At 43.8% G+C, this 16515-nt stretch overlaps 1 protein-coding gene across 1 annotated transcript in view; it reads left to right on the forward strand.

Annotated features, from left to right (window-relative positions):
- The window catches only part of gpc3 (glypican 3), a 111790-nt gene that overhangs the window by 7735 nt on the left and 87540 nt on the right, over positions 1 to 16515 (forward strand). The window contains exon 2 of the mRNA XM_062393773.1: positions 1872 to 2033. Within this exon, the coding sequence (XP_062249757.1) occupies positions 1872 to 2033 (162 nt within the window). The remainder of the gene's footprint in view (positions 1 to 1871; positions 2034 to 16515) is intronic.

Genomic DNA, 16515 nt, shown 5'->3' on the forward strand with positions numbered 1-16515 from the left:
GTCTTTTGTCGGTATTGATTTAAGATATTAAGCCTGTCAGTTTGCATGCAATAGGAGCTGTTTGACAGTTTTATTGCCTGTCTCACTCATTAGACTGTGCACCTTAAACCCTGATGGGAGTCAGGAGTGAGTGTTTGACTCCCCAGTACTTAATTATCAAGGCTGTCACTCCGTAACGTCCCCTGCTACTTTAGCTTCCCTCCACGCTGCCTGTTGTCATTGTTCCGGCCCGAGCTCTGTTTCTGAAAATCCAATGTTTGAAGATCTCAAAGAGACAAAGCCTGAAACCGACGGAGATTTTCATTTCGAGATAAAACCCTCCACAAAAGCCTTTCTTCTGTCTTTTGACACGCTTGTGAAAAAAACTTTTCTCATATAAATTTATACACATAAATAAGTGTGAAAGTGTGTATACATACAATTCGGGCCCTCCCTGCAAATGAATCCGTCCGCTTCTGCATCCTACGCAGCCCGAGCAGCTGAAGCTGGCAGACTCCCCTGACATTTGTTTACCTCGCCATCAATCAGGCCCTTGTCACCGATTCCTCTCAGGCAGCAGAATCCTGCCGACAACTCCTCGACACACGTGTTACAACTGCAGCCTCCACTGAAGCTTTCAACAGACTCATGGGAGAGAGAGGCTGAGAGGGGGAATCAAAGAGGACGGGGGTTTTCACTGGAGCTCCTCTTTGTGTTTAAACATCAGGTGTTTGTGGCCTATTTGTGTCTGTGCATCACTTTTAAGCAGGGATGTGGGAATAAAGTTGAAATTTGTAGTGGTGTATAGGAAGTTCTGTCTCCACTGGACATTTCTTTTTCCTCAGAGGAAATTCTGTCATAGAAATGTGTGTTGACTCTTTTGTAAAGGCATCATTGCTCGAAAACCCACGTTAGTTTTAACTACGGTATAATCTGCTTTTCAAACTTTGTGGACCAGAGGTCATACATCCTGCTGTGCAGCTGTGACAATGTGATAGTAGAGGCATGTTCAGGTATTAAAAACAAGAATAGCTCTTTTTAAAAAATGTCCTTCAGTCCGTCACCACTCAGAATTGCAGCTCATTCAACGTCGCCGCTGCACCAGCTGAGGTTCCGTCTCTATCCTTGATCAGACTGAATTCTAAGCGTACAGACTTCATCTCCCTGCTCACCGGGATTGTTTTTCAAATTAAATGAATTTCTCCAGGGCGTTTGTGTTTTGATCCGGTTTTCGCGCGGCCACGTCGCCCCAATGAAACATCCTTGTCACCCCAAGCTTTTCTCGCGCTGGCGTACAACTGCACCTCTCAGAAGAGCTCTGGGAATCCAATTATTTCTCATCTGTGTAAACAACCCTTAGTGTCTGCGGCCAGGTGCAGAAATGTTGTTTCATTGCCTTCAATCTCACTTGTTGCTTTTATTTTTTCCTCATGCCGTGTATTGAATGCAAGAACCTGGGTTTGTTTGTCTGCACGCTGCACCGCTCCCAGCTCCCATCTCTGTGGCTACAAAAATACTCCTTTTGATCCTCGGTGTGAAAAAACGCAGCCTTGAGTGGTGGGGAACCGTCTGTTGACCAAACTGATCTCTGAGGAGAGCATCACGGCCTTGGTGTTTTGCTCAAATGTATCATCAAAATGACTCTTTTTCTTTTTTTTTTAAAGGAGCAATTTATTTTTTGACTTGAAGCCTGCTAAATAACACAGCTGCTAGATTATATTCCGATTCTCATTAAGGATAGAAGATAGTGTTTCCTGCATGTACAGGATGCTGCTGCATCTCATTGTGTGTGTGAGAAGGAAGAACGTTTCTTCTCTGTTTTAAAAAGAGAGAAACAACTCTCCAGCTCCTTCATTAAGACTCCTGTCCTGTCTCTGTTGATTTCCTGCCAGGTTCGGATCTGCAGGTTTGCCAAACAAAAGGCCCGACCTGCTGTTCCAAGAAGATGGAGGAGCGGTATCAGGTAGCCGCACGCAGCAACATGGAGTCTGGTCTGCAGGTGGTCAGCGCTCAACTCAAACGCCTCATCATCCAGAACGCTGCCATTTTCCAAGGTAAGCAGTGAGTACAGTTTGTCCAAACCTGTCGCAACTAAAATAAAAGAGCGTTTTTTAACTGGCACACTGAAGAACCAGCATCATAATCACAATTTGAACCTGATAATTGATGCCCTCGTATCAACAAAGTCTGTTTCCACTTTCTTGGCTTCGCATCCCTGTGAACGTCAGCAGCTCACTCCTCCAGGCAGTGAGTCACCTGTTCAAAAAGAGCAGGAACATAATGCACGCAGACAGGGATGAGACGTTCAGCTGCTGTTCCACTAAATGCTAGAATGGCAGAGACGTGTGGTTTAAGTGACTTTAGATGTAGCGTGGTTGTTGGTGCCAGACATGTTGCTCCAGAAAAGTGACAGCCCCCTGAGATATTGACGCGCTGAAGTCGGTGATGACTGTTATTCACAGAGTGCAAGACGCCAGTCAGTGGTGGTTGGTGGAAGCCGCTCACAGATGAGAGGTCAGATGAGGCTCACTGGTTGGACTGGTTCAATCGAGCAGACGTATTTGAAGTAACAGCTGAGTGATGTGGGAAGTGACACTTGAAGGTGGTGGAAGGGGAAAGTAAGACCTTACGGGAAGCTATGTGTCTAATCAGCGAATTTTTCCCTGAGAGAACAAGCTGTTCTGGAGGCAAAATGAAATCACACCGTGTAGGCTACCAAGGTGTTCAAACTATATCAGCAAATTGGTGTGGTACAATAGTCATTTCCGTATATTTAGTAATAAGACTTTTTCTCAAGTGTTAGAGAATCTTCAATTAAGCAACAACAGCAGACCATTAATATGGAATAAGACTAATCCTGGCTAAATGAGTAGTTTGACACTAATACGTTCATAGCTTGCAGCAAGTTCAAGTTGAACTAAGCTAACTAGCTTAATGTGTGGACATGACAGTGTTTCTAGTATCACTAGGAATACAGAGTCATAGAAGCACAAATAAAGATGAGTAGAGAAAGTCAATGACACTGACTGTTTAAGAGAGATAAATTTATTGTCCCACACACATAAAGGGGAAAATTTGTTTTCTGCTTTGAACCATCCGGTGTACACAGGAGGACACACAGAGCAGTGGGCAGCAGCGGGTGTTAGGGGAGTAAGGTGCCTTGCTCAGGGGCTCTTAGACAGGGGGTCTTAGACAGGGGGGTGGGGTAGGCACTTTGACAGTGTGGAACCGATCCAGGTGTTGTCCATCCAGGTATGTTGTTTTTGTTGTCACTCCGTGGATTCGAACCAGAGACCACCGTTGGATTTTCTGCCCACAGTCCAACTTTCTGCCACTAGTCCACCGCCTCTACCCATTTCTACTTGTCTTTACTTGTGCCCCCCATGACTCAGCAGAAGTATTGGTTGACAACACAACGACACATGGGTACACAACTTTTCTTTCGCAGTGCCGCCGTATTAGCAACAGTTGTTGTGAAATATCCATTTTACAGTTAATGTTGATCTTTTGTTATCACCCCACGCAGGCCTTTTCAGAACCTCGAGCCGCTCTGTTCGCTGTCTCGGGGTTTCCTCTTGAAGAGAGATGTGTGGACTTGCTGGGCCAACTTTTTTTGAGAAGGCACACTCATGGGTTGTGAAACGCAGCACCATCCTGACATGCTAATTAAAACTTGAGGTTTAATGGGGACCATGGGGTTTGACTTGGTTGTTTCACACTAACTATGTTAGAGACGGCCTCTGTGGTTAGCCTGCACTTTCCTAGAAGGGCTTCGATATTAATTGCGTTAGCATAGGACTTGAGAGAACTCCCCAAACAGCCCCCGGACTGAAAACCCTTTTAACATCCTGGTCTTATCTGTTTCCATCTACTTCATTTTCATCCTCTCACTCGCTTCCCCTCTGTTCCTCTCCATCTCTATCTCTCTCAGAGCCTGTCATCCTCTCTCTCCATGGCTGTTTCGCTCAGTCTACTTGACTTTTCTTTCTCCTTCTGTCTTCCTCCCTCCGTCTGTCTCTTCCTCTCGTGTTCATGCTACTATTGGGAATTGAGTGCATGCCTTGTTTGCAATCTTCTCTGCTGCTCTCTTTCTCTCTTCTTCAGCTCTCACTTCTACCAGAGATCAAAGGGCTTCCATTTTCCAGTCGTCTATCTCCCATCGCTGAGTGCTCCCTCTATCCTTGCTTCTCCTCTCCTTCCAGCTCCACCTGCCCCGCTCAGCTTTCCCAAGCCTCAGACTACACCAGAGGTTTTCACCCTTTTGAAGTCAACTTCTCCAAACAATAGAAAATGCGATCGCTGTTTCAATCTTTGCAGTGAGATGACAGGCAGCTTTAACATCAGGCTTTCCTCAAGATCAATGGCAGGAAAAAGGTACGACATTAGGAATTTCTAATGATGCGTAGCTCTTGTGCAAAAAGACTCATATGCCATTTGACAGTCTAATGAGCCTTAGCTGATCTCTTTATAGGATACCAGGGAAATACTTAGTAATGGATAACCGGCAGCCTCCACTTCCATGTGTGACAGACTCTGGGATTTCATTTTGATTCACATTAGTGAGACGATAACAGCATCCTCCCCTGCGTGCTGCGATCGTGCCTCGTGCTCAGTGGCCTGATGTTGTCAATTTACTTGAAAATGGGAATCTGCAAACCTGTGCAGGATGCTCATCCCTTAAATCAATTTTTTTTTAAATGAGAAACTGATCTTGTGCATGCTGAGAATTTAATTTAGTTAATATATTATGGAATCCAATATTTCTGAAGAGTGTATTAGTATGTGATGCTGCACAAATCTGGATATATGATTTGTATTGCAGCAGTGGCATAGAGATGGCATAGATTACTCAAAGTGGCCCTGCACTCATTTAGATGTTGCAATTATCATTACTTGCTACATTTTCAAGAAGTAATTTCTTCCTTTACTTATTAGTCATCAGCTACAATAACTGCATTACTCATTATATTACTTTCCATTGCTCACTTTGTTGAATAATTTCTCCCTAACTACTCAGAGAATGTCCTTCCATGGATAAACATCCCCACAGCAGGTTGTTACCATTAAATTCTATTCTTAAGCAACATTTTTTAAGTTTGTCCCATATAGAGACCAAAATCTGGAGATCCCGGCATAAGTGCTGAGATACCTCAGAGCTGTCTTTTTTCATCTATCAACTAATTATATGGAAATGCATTGGATTGTTGTAGAATCCCTAATAATGAAGTATTCCTTAATTGTTATTATTAAATAATCAGTTCCAGTCGGTGAAATAAGGTAAAATTATATAAATAACTGAAAAAAGTTGGAAATTCATTTAAAAGTTTAGAGCTCATGTTTGTAATCTTTCATCAATCCCCTAGGAATCACGTATTCTACTGATTTCTTTTGCTGCCTGGCTTTACATTTTCCAGAGATGGAAGTGGGACATTTTCAATCACCTTCAAGTTATAGAGGTGGTCTTATATCGTGGGGTTCACATCCATGATCTAACACTCAAACCTCAAACCCTAAATGAGAGTTTAAACATGACATTTTTTATAATGCTGTAGCTGCTGTATCGCATTGCAAGATCAGGTGCTGGAGGAAAACGCATGAAATATATTGTCATTGAACCAATTATTGATAGTGTTACTAACAGTCCCCCATCATATTAATGAAAACTTATTAATGTCTGTCGTCTGTGTGGTGCTTTTAACAATTTTAAAAGAGATTTCAAAAGCAAATAAAAGTTAATTAATTAAGTCAATTAATAGAAATATAAAATACACATTAAATAGAGTAATGTTTCAAAATGTGTAGATTGCTGTTGCAAATTTTTAGTATTAGTAATTATCGGTAGTAGTACTATTTTCATAGATGACTAAATCCTTATTAAATGCACTTGAGTCTCCAACTGTTTTCCTCAATTGTCTGTCTTGTACAGTATTTATATAAAGAGGCAACAGAGATGGTTGGTAAATCAGTGTGTGTACTCTATGTCTGAAGGTCGTTGTAAACTCACTCAGCTTCACTTTGGGCTGCAACACTTTTCTGATTCCAAATCAGAGTCCTTAAACGGTGACTCAGCTGACTACAGCACAGATTTGTGTTTGTGTTGTGATTTTACTTCTAGTCCCAATGTCATCCCCTCTCTCTCACCCATCCTCTCTGTCTATATCCCCTCTACAACCGCCAGACGATGCAGAAACTCATCCAAAACCATCTTCTGGCATTTTTGGATGATTGGCAGCTCTAATTGTTGTTATTTCCCCATCGATGTGTCCTTCAGAGCCGTGCTGCTGCTGTAGTGATGCTCAGCCTCAGCCTGCAGATTAGGAATAAGATTATCCTCCTCTCTTAACAAGACAAGCTTTTATTTTACTTTTTTTATTTTAATGACTTGTTTGGGTTATTATTGTGTGGGAGCTAAAAGCCCCTGTGCCTGAGAGGGATCTAGCCACTTTTTGTTGCGCCGCGCTTGTGTAAAATGACACATCAGGAAAATGAGCCTCTCCCGGCTGCAGTGCCGCTGGAGAGAACAAGACCGTGCTGCTGTCTGCTCACTTTCATCACAGCTCGGTGCTCCTCTGCAGCCCGAGGAGCAGGCTTCACCCAGAGGGGAGTCACACTCAAGTCCAAAGAGCAAACCCAATTAATAAACATGAGAGGACGGGATTGGCCCCGATTGCTTATACAGTCAAATATGTGGCGACGAGGGGGGCTGCGGCTGGAGTGTGTGTGTAGATATCAGAGAGTTTGTGTGATATCGGTTGAAAAAAAGTGGGACAGCCAGCGTGGTGCTCCTGGATCACTCAGTGAGTCCATGGGAGGCTGGCACAGTGGGGTGTTGGAAAACAGGTCTGACTTGGACTAGATTCAGGCAACATGAGGGCGAGCTGTATGTGGCTTCACTTCGAGCTTTCTCCACTTTACTCTGAGCTCACAGGGGCCACGCTCTGTAAATTATCTGTAGTTTGGAAGCAACTTGAAAGGACACATATTTTTTATCAAACGTAAAGATCCCGGGCAACCTGCGGTCTGCACTGCTCAACTTCTGCGGGGACAAACACTCATACCACAATTTAAAAAAGTTCACTCCATGAAAGTGTGAATAAATCTTCTTTTGTGTCCTTGAGTTCCTCGTACCTCATTCCTACTGGGCTAACAAATTAACATCTCATTAGCAGTCTCAAAAAATTCAATCGACTCCCCCCCCTTCATCTCCTGGATGGGTTTTAATTACTCTAAGTGTATAAGGAATTAGAAAGGCACACCCCCAGTGGCCCTGCTGGAGTCGGTTGGTGACCTTGAGAGGCGTTCGCCCTCATTTGTCTCCGATAGTGCTGAGTGGACGTTTGCCGTGGCGGTAACCCAAACGAGATGTGGCAGGAGGTGGACGATGCAGAAACCTGGCAGGCCCTGGCTGCCTCTCCACACAGCAGCCAATAATCAAAATCAGACCTCGCTGCCCTCAGCATCCATCCCCCGTCTCCCGCTCGTTAGCCAGCCGCTCGATCCTAAGTGCTCCAGGCGTCTGGCCTGAGCAAACCTTTCCTCTGTTCTTCCCATCATCTGCTTTCCAATAATCATTCCCTGCCTCCATCTCTCCGTGGAGCCGTTTTTTGGTCTTCTGGAGAAGTTTTCCCTGAGTAATCCAATAACAGTGAGGACTGGTGGGATGTGTGCCTGCTGCGAGATGTCTGAAGTTGTTTACTTGCTGCCCCAGGCTAATCTAATAACTTAATGATGGGGAAAGGCAGTTTTCCCATGTCCAATGGGCTCCTTCGAGCGTCGTTTACCAGACATGATGGGGGTATACCAGCCATTACCACATCTTCTTCTTTCAACTCGTAATTTGGTTTTAGCATAATTGCTGCGTTTTATCATTATGCATCACTTATTTGTTTTACTTGTAATGAGATTTTTTGGGATATATATTCCGGGAGCTGTTGTATAGATTGATAAACCATAAAGCTGTGCAATTCTGTGGAGTGTTATCTTGTCAGTTTGAGTTCTGTGATTTCTCTTGAAGGAAAAAAAAAGTCGGTGTCTGTCTGCAGTGAACAGCCTGTGAGAACATTTTTGTGTTTGTGAGCCTGAGGAAGAAACATCCGCTGCTGAGAGACAAAAGCAGAAAACATCCCAGGTACAGCGAATGCACCACCGCTGCCATCCGTCTTATTATTTCCCCTCATTATCCAGTCTGGTGTTTGTGAAGACAGTCTCATAAAAACAATCGCTCACCAGAGGCAAATACAAAATAGATGTTTGGGGGCACTTTGCAATTAAATGAAGATGGCTTGCATGGGAATCTAATGTGTGTTTTCCCTAGTGTGTCACATTTTCCTCATGTGAGTCATGCAGATAATGCGAACGTGATGTGTTCTAAAATCTACCGGTATAAAAATATATCTTTGTACCCTCACAGATTTAGCTGCAGCTGTGAAGGTGGCATTCTGACTCTTCTTCTCTGCCAACAAATGACTGTGGTGAATGAGAGTAGGGGGGGGGGGGGGGGGGGGTTTGAATGGCAACATGGTTTGAAAGGTCTTACAGGCTATAGCTGGAACCCTCTAGTGTCTAAAATGTATTTTATCCCTGCAGTTATTTGAATGCTAGTTTGATGTCACAACACTCACATGATTGATTTATTTAGTTAAGAATGAGTTTATATTTTCATCCACGTTGAGACTTGTCTTCGAGGGCTGTTTAAGCAGCGTTTTCAATCAATATCAAAAGCTTTCACCTCCCGGGAGAACATTTGCACAAAATAATGAATTTCAAAAGAGAAGTGCCTTTACAAACTGTGTACTATAGGTGATTGTTTCTGTGGGGAAGCTACACCCTTCTGCCTCATCTTCACTCAGTCATTCTAGGCCTTGATCTCAGTGTCATCTGACAAGATGTCCAGTGGGAGGCGATCTGACAGGATGAAGCAGCACTTTCAACTAATTTGAATGAACACGAATTGTATTCTAATAAACACAACAAGGTATGTAATTTATAAATAATGTTTTTACATTCATTTGTCGTGCCTCCCTTTGTTACTGAAATGCAGTGGCATTTTTCAAAGTTCATTTCTACCAAAAAAATAAAACACGTCACCACATTTGAAAGCTGTGTTGGTCTTTGAGGCAGCAGCCTGTTGACCACTGCCACCAGGAGTAATGGAGCTGTAAGTGCTGAACCAACCACTCTGCAGTTTCATCAAAAATCTGACCGAATTTAAATACTCATACACCCTCTTTTTCTGCATCATGTGCTGTACAAAAAAGGTTTTCATATGGGCGTATATCAGACAACATATAAGTTCTTATGGCTGAGATAAATCTATATCAGTCTAGAAAACTTTGGTTTGACTCTATGTCAATCCAATTATTATCAGAAATCCATCAAACAACTTCAGATACATTGTTCTCTAGGACATTATTCAATAACTCATCTACATGTCAATGGAGCCTCACATCTGTTCTTATCCCAATGTTAAGACCCAAAACTGTATTACAAGCACATAAGGCCGGGCTATATAGCTGCTCTGGCATCAGCCCATTTGCCCTCGACTGCCCCTCAGGAGGAACATAAAGGTGAGGCAACGCCATGATGGAGCACGTAGCATTCAAATATTTATGAAGCGGCTAATGACTAATGATATAAAACCAGTGGGACTTTGACTAATACCCTCAAACAATGCCCAGCTTCTCATGTTTCCATCACGTCATGCAGTATGGCCTTACATTATGCTTTCACATGAACCATCGCTAGATAGTGAGCTAACTGGCTAGCTAGTGAGCTCACTGGCTAGCTAGCATCTTTCTAATGAGCATCGAGGAGGAGATCACTAGGTCAAAAATCATGAAGGAATTGTCAAGCAAACATTTCCCACGTAATTATTTTAACTAGTTCGATCAAATCATTTTTAATAACATGTTAGATAAGTGTTTTTCTGAACGAGGCTAGCCCCCAAAAGCTTCAGTTCATGAGAGAGCCTGTTGATCAAGATAAAAGATCTAGTTACTGTGGATTATGGGACGGTAATGATGTTAAAAGAATCCTATGATATTTTTTATGTTGTAATACATATTTCTATAAACAAAAATTCCTGGCCTTCACCTGAAATCTTTGAGTCAAATCACTGTCGGACTCACGTCCATGAAAACTCTGCTGGCTGCCCTGAAGGTTTCTTTGTGCATTTCTAACAATGAGAGATGAATGTTGATGAGTCAGTCAGACAGTTTGGTCTGAAGTGATTTGAAGTGAATGGAAAATGCTTTTTCTGATTCTAATAATTGTATTAAAGACGAGGCACAACCACAAGGCTCCCGACCCGAGAGTGAGGGAGAGCATGCATCTGAAGAGACGTTAGACATGTCAGACATGAGAGGGGTAAATGCAGAGTGTGTTTTTATATGAAAGAAACGAAAAAGAAACTCTGTATTCTTAAAGGTGCACTGTGGAGCTTAGGCAGACTTATACTAGAGGGTGAAAAAAAACCCACATAAGCTGCTTTCAGACATGCACTAAACTCGGGTTGTATTTAAAAACACAAATTTCCCAACCAGTTCCACCCAATATTTTCCAGAGCTTTCCTTCCAGCCCCCTGGTAAAATCTCTGTGAAATGTCTAAGTGAGCACAGGCGGGGAAACAGAAGTAAAAATCCCTGCTGGTGGGCATGTGATGACGTTTCTTAACTGTGATGTCACAAAATTGAAAAAATGCACAAAATGTATATATATCAGGATGAAAAAGAGTAGCCAATCATGGAGCGATGGAAACCTGTTAAGACAACGAGATTTGAGAGCTTTCATGGCTGAAGCCGGTGTCGATTTGCTGGTTCGAAACACCAAATTTCCCCCGTTGCATTCATACGTCATGTCCTACCTCCTGCATGCTCCACCCGGGCGCCACTCCTCACTTGAATGCTCCTGATATTTACATGCAGAGTATCACAAAAGATAAGAAACAATACTTTACACTATTCAAGTAAATGCGTGCGTGGTTGCCGTTTTTTTATAGATAAAGCAATACCCCACTCACATGTCAGTGCACGTCCTTGGTCAGGGGTTAACTCACATATGTAAACCATAGTTAGGGAGTCATCACAGCCTCACTAACCAGAAGGTTGCTGAATGGCTACACATGAAATCACCCCAACTTGGGAATCGTTTTCACTTCTTCTTCGTCCAAATGAACCTTTGTTTTACATTTTTCAGATGCCGTCAGTTCCCATTGTTTGGCTTTCCAAACTGTCTGCCTTATCTCGACAGGCTTTATGTAGGTTGCCAGGCCCTCCTGTGTCCACGGGACTCCTCCTCATCCTATTCCCAACAGGGCTGGCATCCTGTTTAAAGTGCTCCTGTTGTCTTGCGTTCTTAACAGTACACCTTTTTTGATTTGACCACACTCGCATCCCCCCCTCGAGAAAAAAAAAGAAAAAAAGGCGACGGCTGCCTCTCTGCTGATAATATGTCAGCCAGTCAGCGCCCCATGGGGTGGATATTTGCATATTATTTCAGCTGTGACTCTAGAAATCTTCAATAGCGGGATTATCACCACAGAAGAAGAAAAAGAGCCAACACTTTCAGACTTGTACTTTGGGCTGTTCATCTTCTGCATTGCCACCATTATATTTGAACAAAGGCTGATTTTACCACTGGGATTTAGAGTTGGTGTTTTATGTTGATTCTGGGAGGACCTGTGGAGAGGACGGCTGTTGAGCTTTGCCTTTGAGCTTGTATCAGAAATTACGGGAAAGAGAAAATTTAAAAAGAGAAAATTATGCTCAAACGTTAAATCTTTTATATTTCTCCATTGCTTGTTTTACCTATTGTCCTTGAACAGTAATGAAGTGTCTTAATTGATAAAGAAAACCTTTTTTGCAAAGTTTTTACTCCAAATGTTGTCTTCTTTGGTTTGAAGGCAGGAGGTTGTGCTTTACTCTGCTCAGACCAGAGACATCGCTTAGCTCTGACAGATCTGCCTCATTAGATTCATTATTCCCATTGAGTCTTTGCAGGGAGACCCGCATTTTGTTTTAGCATCGGTGTCACTGAATCATCTTCAGGGACAACACATGATTCGTTTGTTCCTCTTTACAATTCCTACGCCACCTACTATGTCGCATTCTTTACGACGTGACAAGAGTTGTCACGGGCGCTTTCTCGGGACGAGTGTGGCTTCTCCGTGTTTGAGCCCCATTTTAATGATGAGCCCTGTTGCACGCCTCTCGAGCTGAATTTCATCATAGGGGAAAAACAAACAGTGTGGAGTGAGGATCAAAGTGTCATTTGAAATGCTATCATCAAACAGAGCTGAAGGGACTGACAGCTCCTCCCAGCTCCAGCTGAGAGAAGGAGCCTTTGTTTCTTTCAGCGTGTGATGACTGGTGCATCGGGCACGGCAGAGAGGGGAGGAGAGGAGAGGAGAGGAGAAGAGAGGAGAGAAGAGGAGAGGAGAGGAGAGGAGAGGAGAGGAGAGGAGAGGAGAGGAGAGGAGAGGAGAGGAGAGGAGAGGAGGAAGGAAAAGGCCGAGGATGAAGAGTGAAAGCAGCATTTTGACATGAACACATCTCATACTGAGCTAATGAGCTCCCTTAAATGAATCACCCAGCATCTTCATACATCACGTGAGACTTTTTCCTCCAACTTAATGGATGATAACAAATATCCTTTTCAGAAATGCCCACAGTTCTATTTAATCAAAGGCGACTCTCTGAGCTAAATCAATGCAAATGCAAAATCCCATTTGAGCAGCCACAATTATTAAGAAGACGTGTTTGAGAAAGTACAATTTGTCTTCATATTAACCCAAATGGTGCCTATTCTTAGATGTCACTTTGTTAATATTTATCCTCTCTGCAGGGTCATGGGCACAGTCAGTATAAATCTAGAGCCTGAACGATTGTTTACCGCTGATGTGTTTTCGCCTGCAAAACCTTTTTACTACCCTTTATTACGACTGCGATCACCCCCTCAGTGTGAAGCTATTTGAGTTCAGCTCTGTGGGGGCAGCCCCAGCAAGACCTGAAGCTGTTTGCATGTCAATCTCTTTCTTTGTGCGTGGCGTTTGGCAGGCTGTGGCATGGGACACCTGCTCCTAAATAAATGTTCAAGGTCTCGTTGTTTATGAAAGACATCTTCCGCTTTGGCGCTCTGCAGTCGGTTCACTCGCAGGTCTGAGTTGTTTGAACATTATTCAGATCGCAGTTCTGTAATATCTGCACAGAGTTTCCCCGAATAGAAAGATTATAAGACTGTCACAGAGCCAAAGAGCGACCCATTTATTTCTCATCATCCTCTAAGTTTTCATAGTTCTTCCCTCACCTTGCGACCCCAACGGCCTGCTCTCGTCCTCCTGCTCCTGCCATGCACTTAAAGATCAAAGAGATGCATTTTTCATTTTGGCCTATGAAATATTGAAATGCTTACGCAACATGTGCTCAGCCACGCAGACATAACAACCGTGTCAGGGCAGGGTGGAGCAGGGCAGAAGGGCTGATCTCACATCTGTGGGTTCTCATGGCTTATTTAGAACAATATAAATAAGTAATAACAATTAACCAGATTTAACTTCTTCTAAAAGAGGGAGTCTGTCCTCATTTGAAATATAACTCTCACCCACCATGTGTTCAAACACATGACCTGTGTTTACCCACTGACAAGTGACCTCTCCATAGCTGCTATCAGAACCGCACTGAACTCCGCAGATCCTCTGTATTTTCTCACGAGGAGGGTCATGTGTGAACGCAAATGTCCGAGTAACACCCTCAGCAGTTTCTACGGACTTTATCCGCCTTGCCTCCTCAGATAAATACTGGAGAAATTCAGGGAAAGTCGATGTGTGACCACAGCAGGGGATCCCCCGCTGGATTGAGAAGACACCAACTAAGATGTGAAGCGAGTTTGTGGTGATAAGAGCTGATGTCAGTGTCAGGGTGGTGTAAACATGACCATGTGATCTACGCAGCTGTAGTTTATACGTCACTTCCTGACTCAGCCTGCTGCACCTGGTTGCTCCACCTCTCGCCTGAAAAATGGATTTGTTGCTGTTGTGAACGCATCTGTGCAGATAACCTCCATCATTGTTGTGCATGTGTGAAAGGCAGATTCTGGTTAAACTCTGTAGCCAATTTCCACATTTTATCCTGAGGTCATGTCTGAAAACGGCTCATGGCAATATTATTGTCTTCTTTGTGCATGTCACATGTCCATTAAAGTACACTGGTCATGCATATGCTGGTGTAAACAAGAAGCATATTGTCACTGCGGTTGGTTGTCAGTAAGTCTCATTGTTTCCCAAAGTCTGCATTTGAGCCCATTCAGAAAAAATGTTAAGACAAGGACATTCATGATAGTGAGTGGGTTACCGAAGTCATTATAATTCATCCTCGCACAACTAAATTTGTTTAATAGTTATGAGCCACCGTTTCCCAAAAGCTTTCGACCAATTGTGGTTTAGATTTCACAAGAAAGTGGTTTAAACTGGTATATTTATGGAAGGTCATGAAAAGTGTTGGTGAGTAGCAATAATGGCTGCATTGCCTGTTGTAAATGTGTCTAATGGTTCATTTACTCACTGTGGTTTTGCTGGTTGCAGCTTTCTTGAATAACAAAAATGACCTGCAGTAAGTGAGCCGCTGCAAGTCATTCTGCTGGACGCTGGAGAAACAGTTCTGGCTGAACGCTCGAGAAACACGCCAATGTCATGATAGATGACATCACTTACCAATGTGTCCCAGCCCCTGCTGATTTACAGTGCTGTTCATTTCCTTATTTAAAAAAAGAAAAAAGAATGTATATATGTACATATATATACATACTTTTCATTTTTTTACATTTTAAAGTACACTCAAAACACACAGCTTTGACATATGGAAGTGCTGCGACGTCTATTCTCAAGAGTTTTCACTCTATTGTCTGAATCACTAGCTTCAAGTCCTATCAATGCTGCATGATGTCAAATAGCCGATAAAGCACAGTTTGTATTTAAGCACATGTATTTGAGTGTCATTGATGGCTAGTATCGTCCAATGGGTGTGGTTTACAGGTGTAGGTGGGTGTGCAGTGTCCCTGAGCTGAGGCCCCACCCCCTCCTCCTCCGAATATGGTTACTTCTGGTTTCAAACAACCAGGTTGCACTGGACAAAGTGCTAAACAACTGGGGACGGTCACACATTCACCCTCCACAAAGGAAAGGGTACAAGCAGTATCATATTTTCATACCCTCTTCTTAAAACAACACCGCTGTCACCATTCAGACAGCAGCCAAGACTGCAGTTGTCTTTATTGAAGCGATTGACCCAAGGAATTATTGATGAAGTAGGACACCATGTCCGCCCAGCAGGAGTGCGTGAAGAGGTTACTGTTGGCCCAGGGTAAGGCAGAGACTGAGTGTCTTAACGAAGCAAAGAGAGAAAGGCTGGTGGAGAGAGCAAGTGCAGCACGCTCCTCTGCCTGCCTGGCGTGACTGATGTGAGGAGAAATGTTTGGGTGGTGAAGAGTCTGCTTCGTGTCCCAGCGGAGTCTCATCAGGGGAGCCCCTCTCCCCCACCACCTCCCTTTATATTCCTATATCACCAGGCGCACTGGCTGGACGAGAGGCTAAGTGGTGTGAAGCAGGGAGCTCTCCGACAAGCTCCATTACTCCTCCACAACCAATTCCCCTGGTCCGCCTGTCAGTGGAGAGGTGATGGGGCGGACGTTTGGGGGTGTCGGTGGGTCGATCAAAGGAGTTAGAAATGAGTAAAGTCTCATTCATTTTCCAGTTTCCCAGCTGTAGCTATATATATTCTTTAATAACTTCATAATGATGGCTGTGAAAGTAGCTTATTCTGCCTCGTTAGTTTGACTGTTTTAGCCTACATTATAGGATCGTTTTTTCTGTTCTCTCCTCCTCAGAGAGGCAGTGAGACAGAGGAGTTGCAGGAATATGTGAAGTAAAAACAGAAAGAAAGAACTCTGTCATGGCTAACTCAGACCTTGTTAGTATCGATCTGTTCAGATTGAGCACCCTTTCATTTATAATTCATCTCTGTCTGATGCGCACAGATGAGGGCTGGAGAGGGAGGGAACAAACTGTGTTTTAGTATGTTTTCATTAGCCGTCTGAAACGTTTTTTCTTGTGAGGCCACAGATAATGATCCACCCGGGGGTTGTGTTTCGGGTTATGTGCAGGGGGCCTCTCTGTGGCTTGTTGTCCCGGGCCTGATCCCCACAGCTTTATATGGTTTGACAGGGGCTGCGGGCGGCCCCATTGGCCACCGTCCCGTTACAAGAGGCCGGGGTATCTGCTCCCGAATGCAGCGCTGCGGTCCACTTCAGGGAATGTCAGTTTGAACAAGGCGAGTGGAGGGGATCACTCCTCATTAATATGTGAGGAGCTCTCGTCGCTGCAGCTGTTTACTTAACAGAACACGCTTGGGGGCTCCCCCTAAAGAGCGCACCGCGGAGGAGCTGACAGCGTCGCCCTGTCACTCACTCCTCTTGTCCTCCACCCACCCTCTCCCCTGTCTCTCGTGGGCGCTGTACTGTTACCTGTCTCCTTTCCCCAGGCTCCAT

The sequence above is a fragment of the Platichthys flesus genome, chromosome 8, assembly GCF_949316205.1.
Source record: "Platichthys flesus chromosome 8, fPlaFle2.1, whole genome shotgun sequence".
Classification (NCBI taxonomy): Eukaryota; Metazoa; Chordata; class Actinopteri; order Pleuronectiformes; family Pleuronectidae; genus Platichthys; species Platichthys flesus.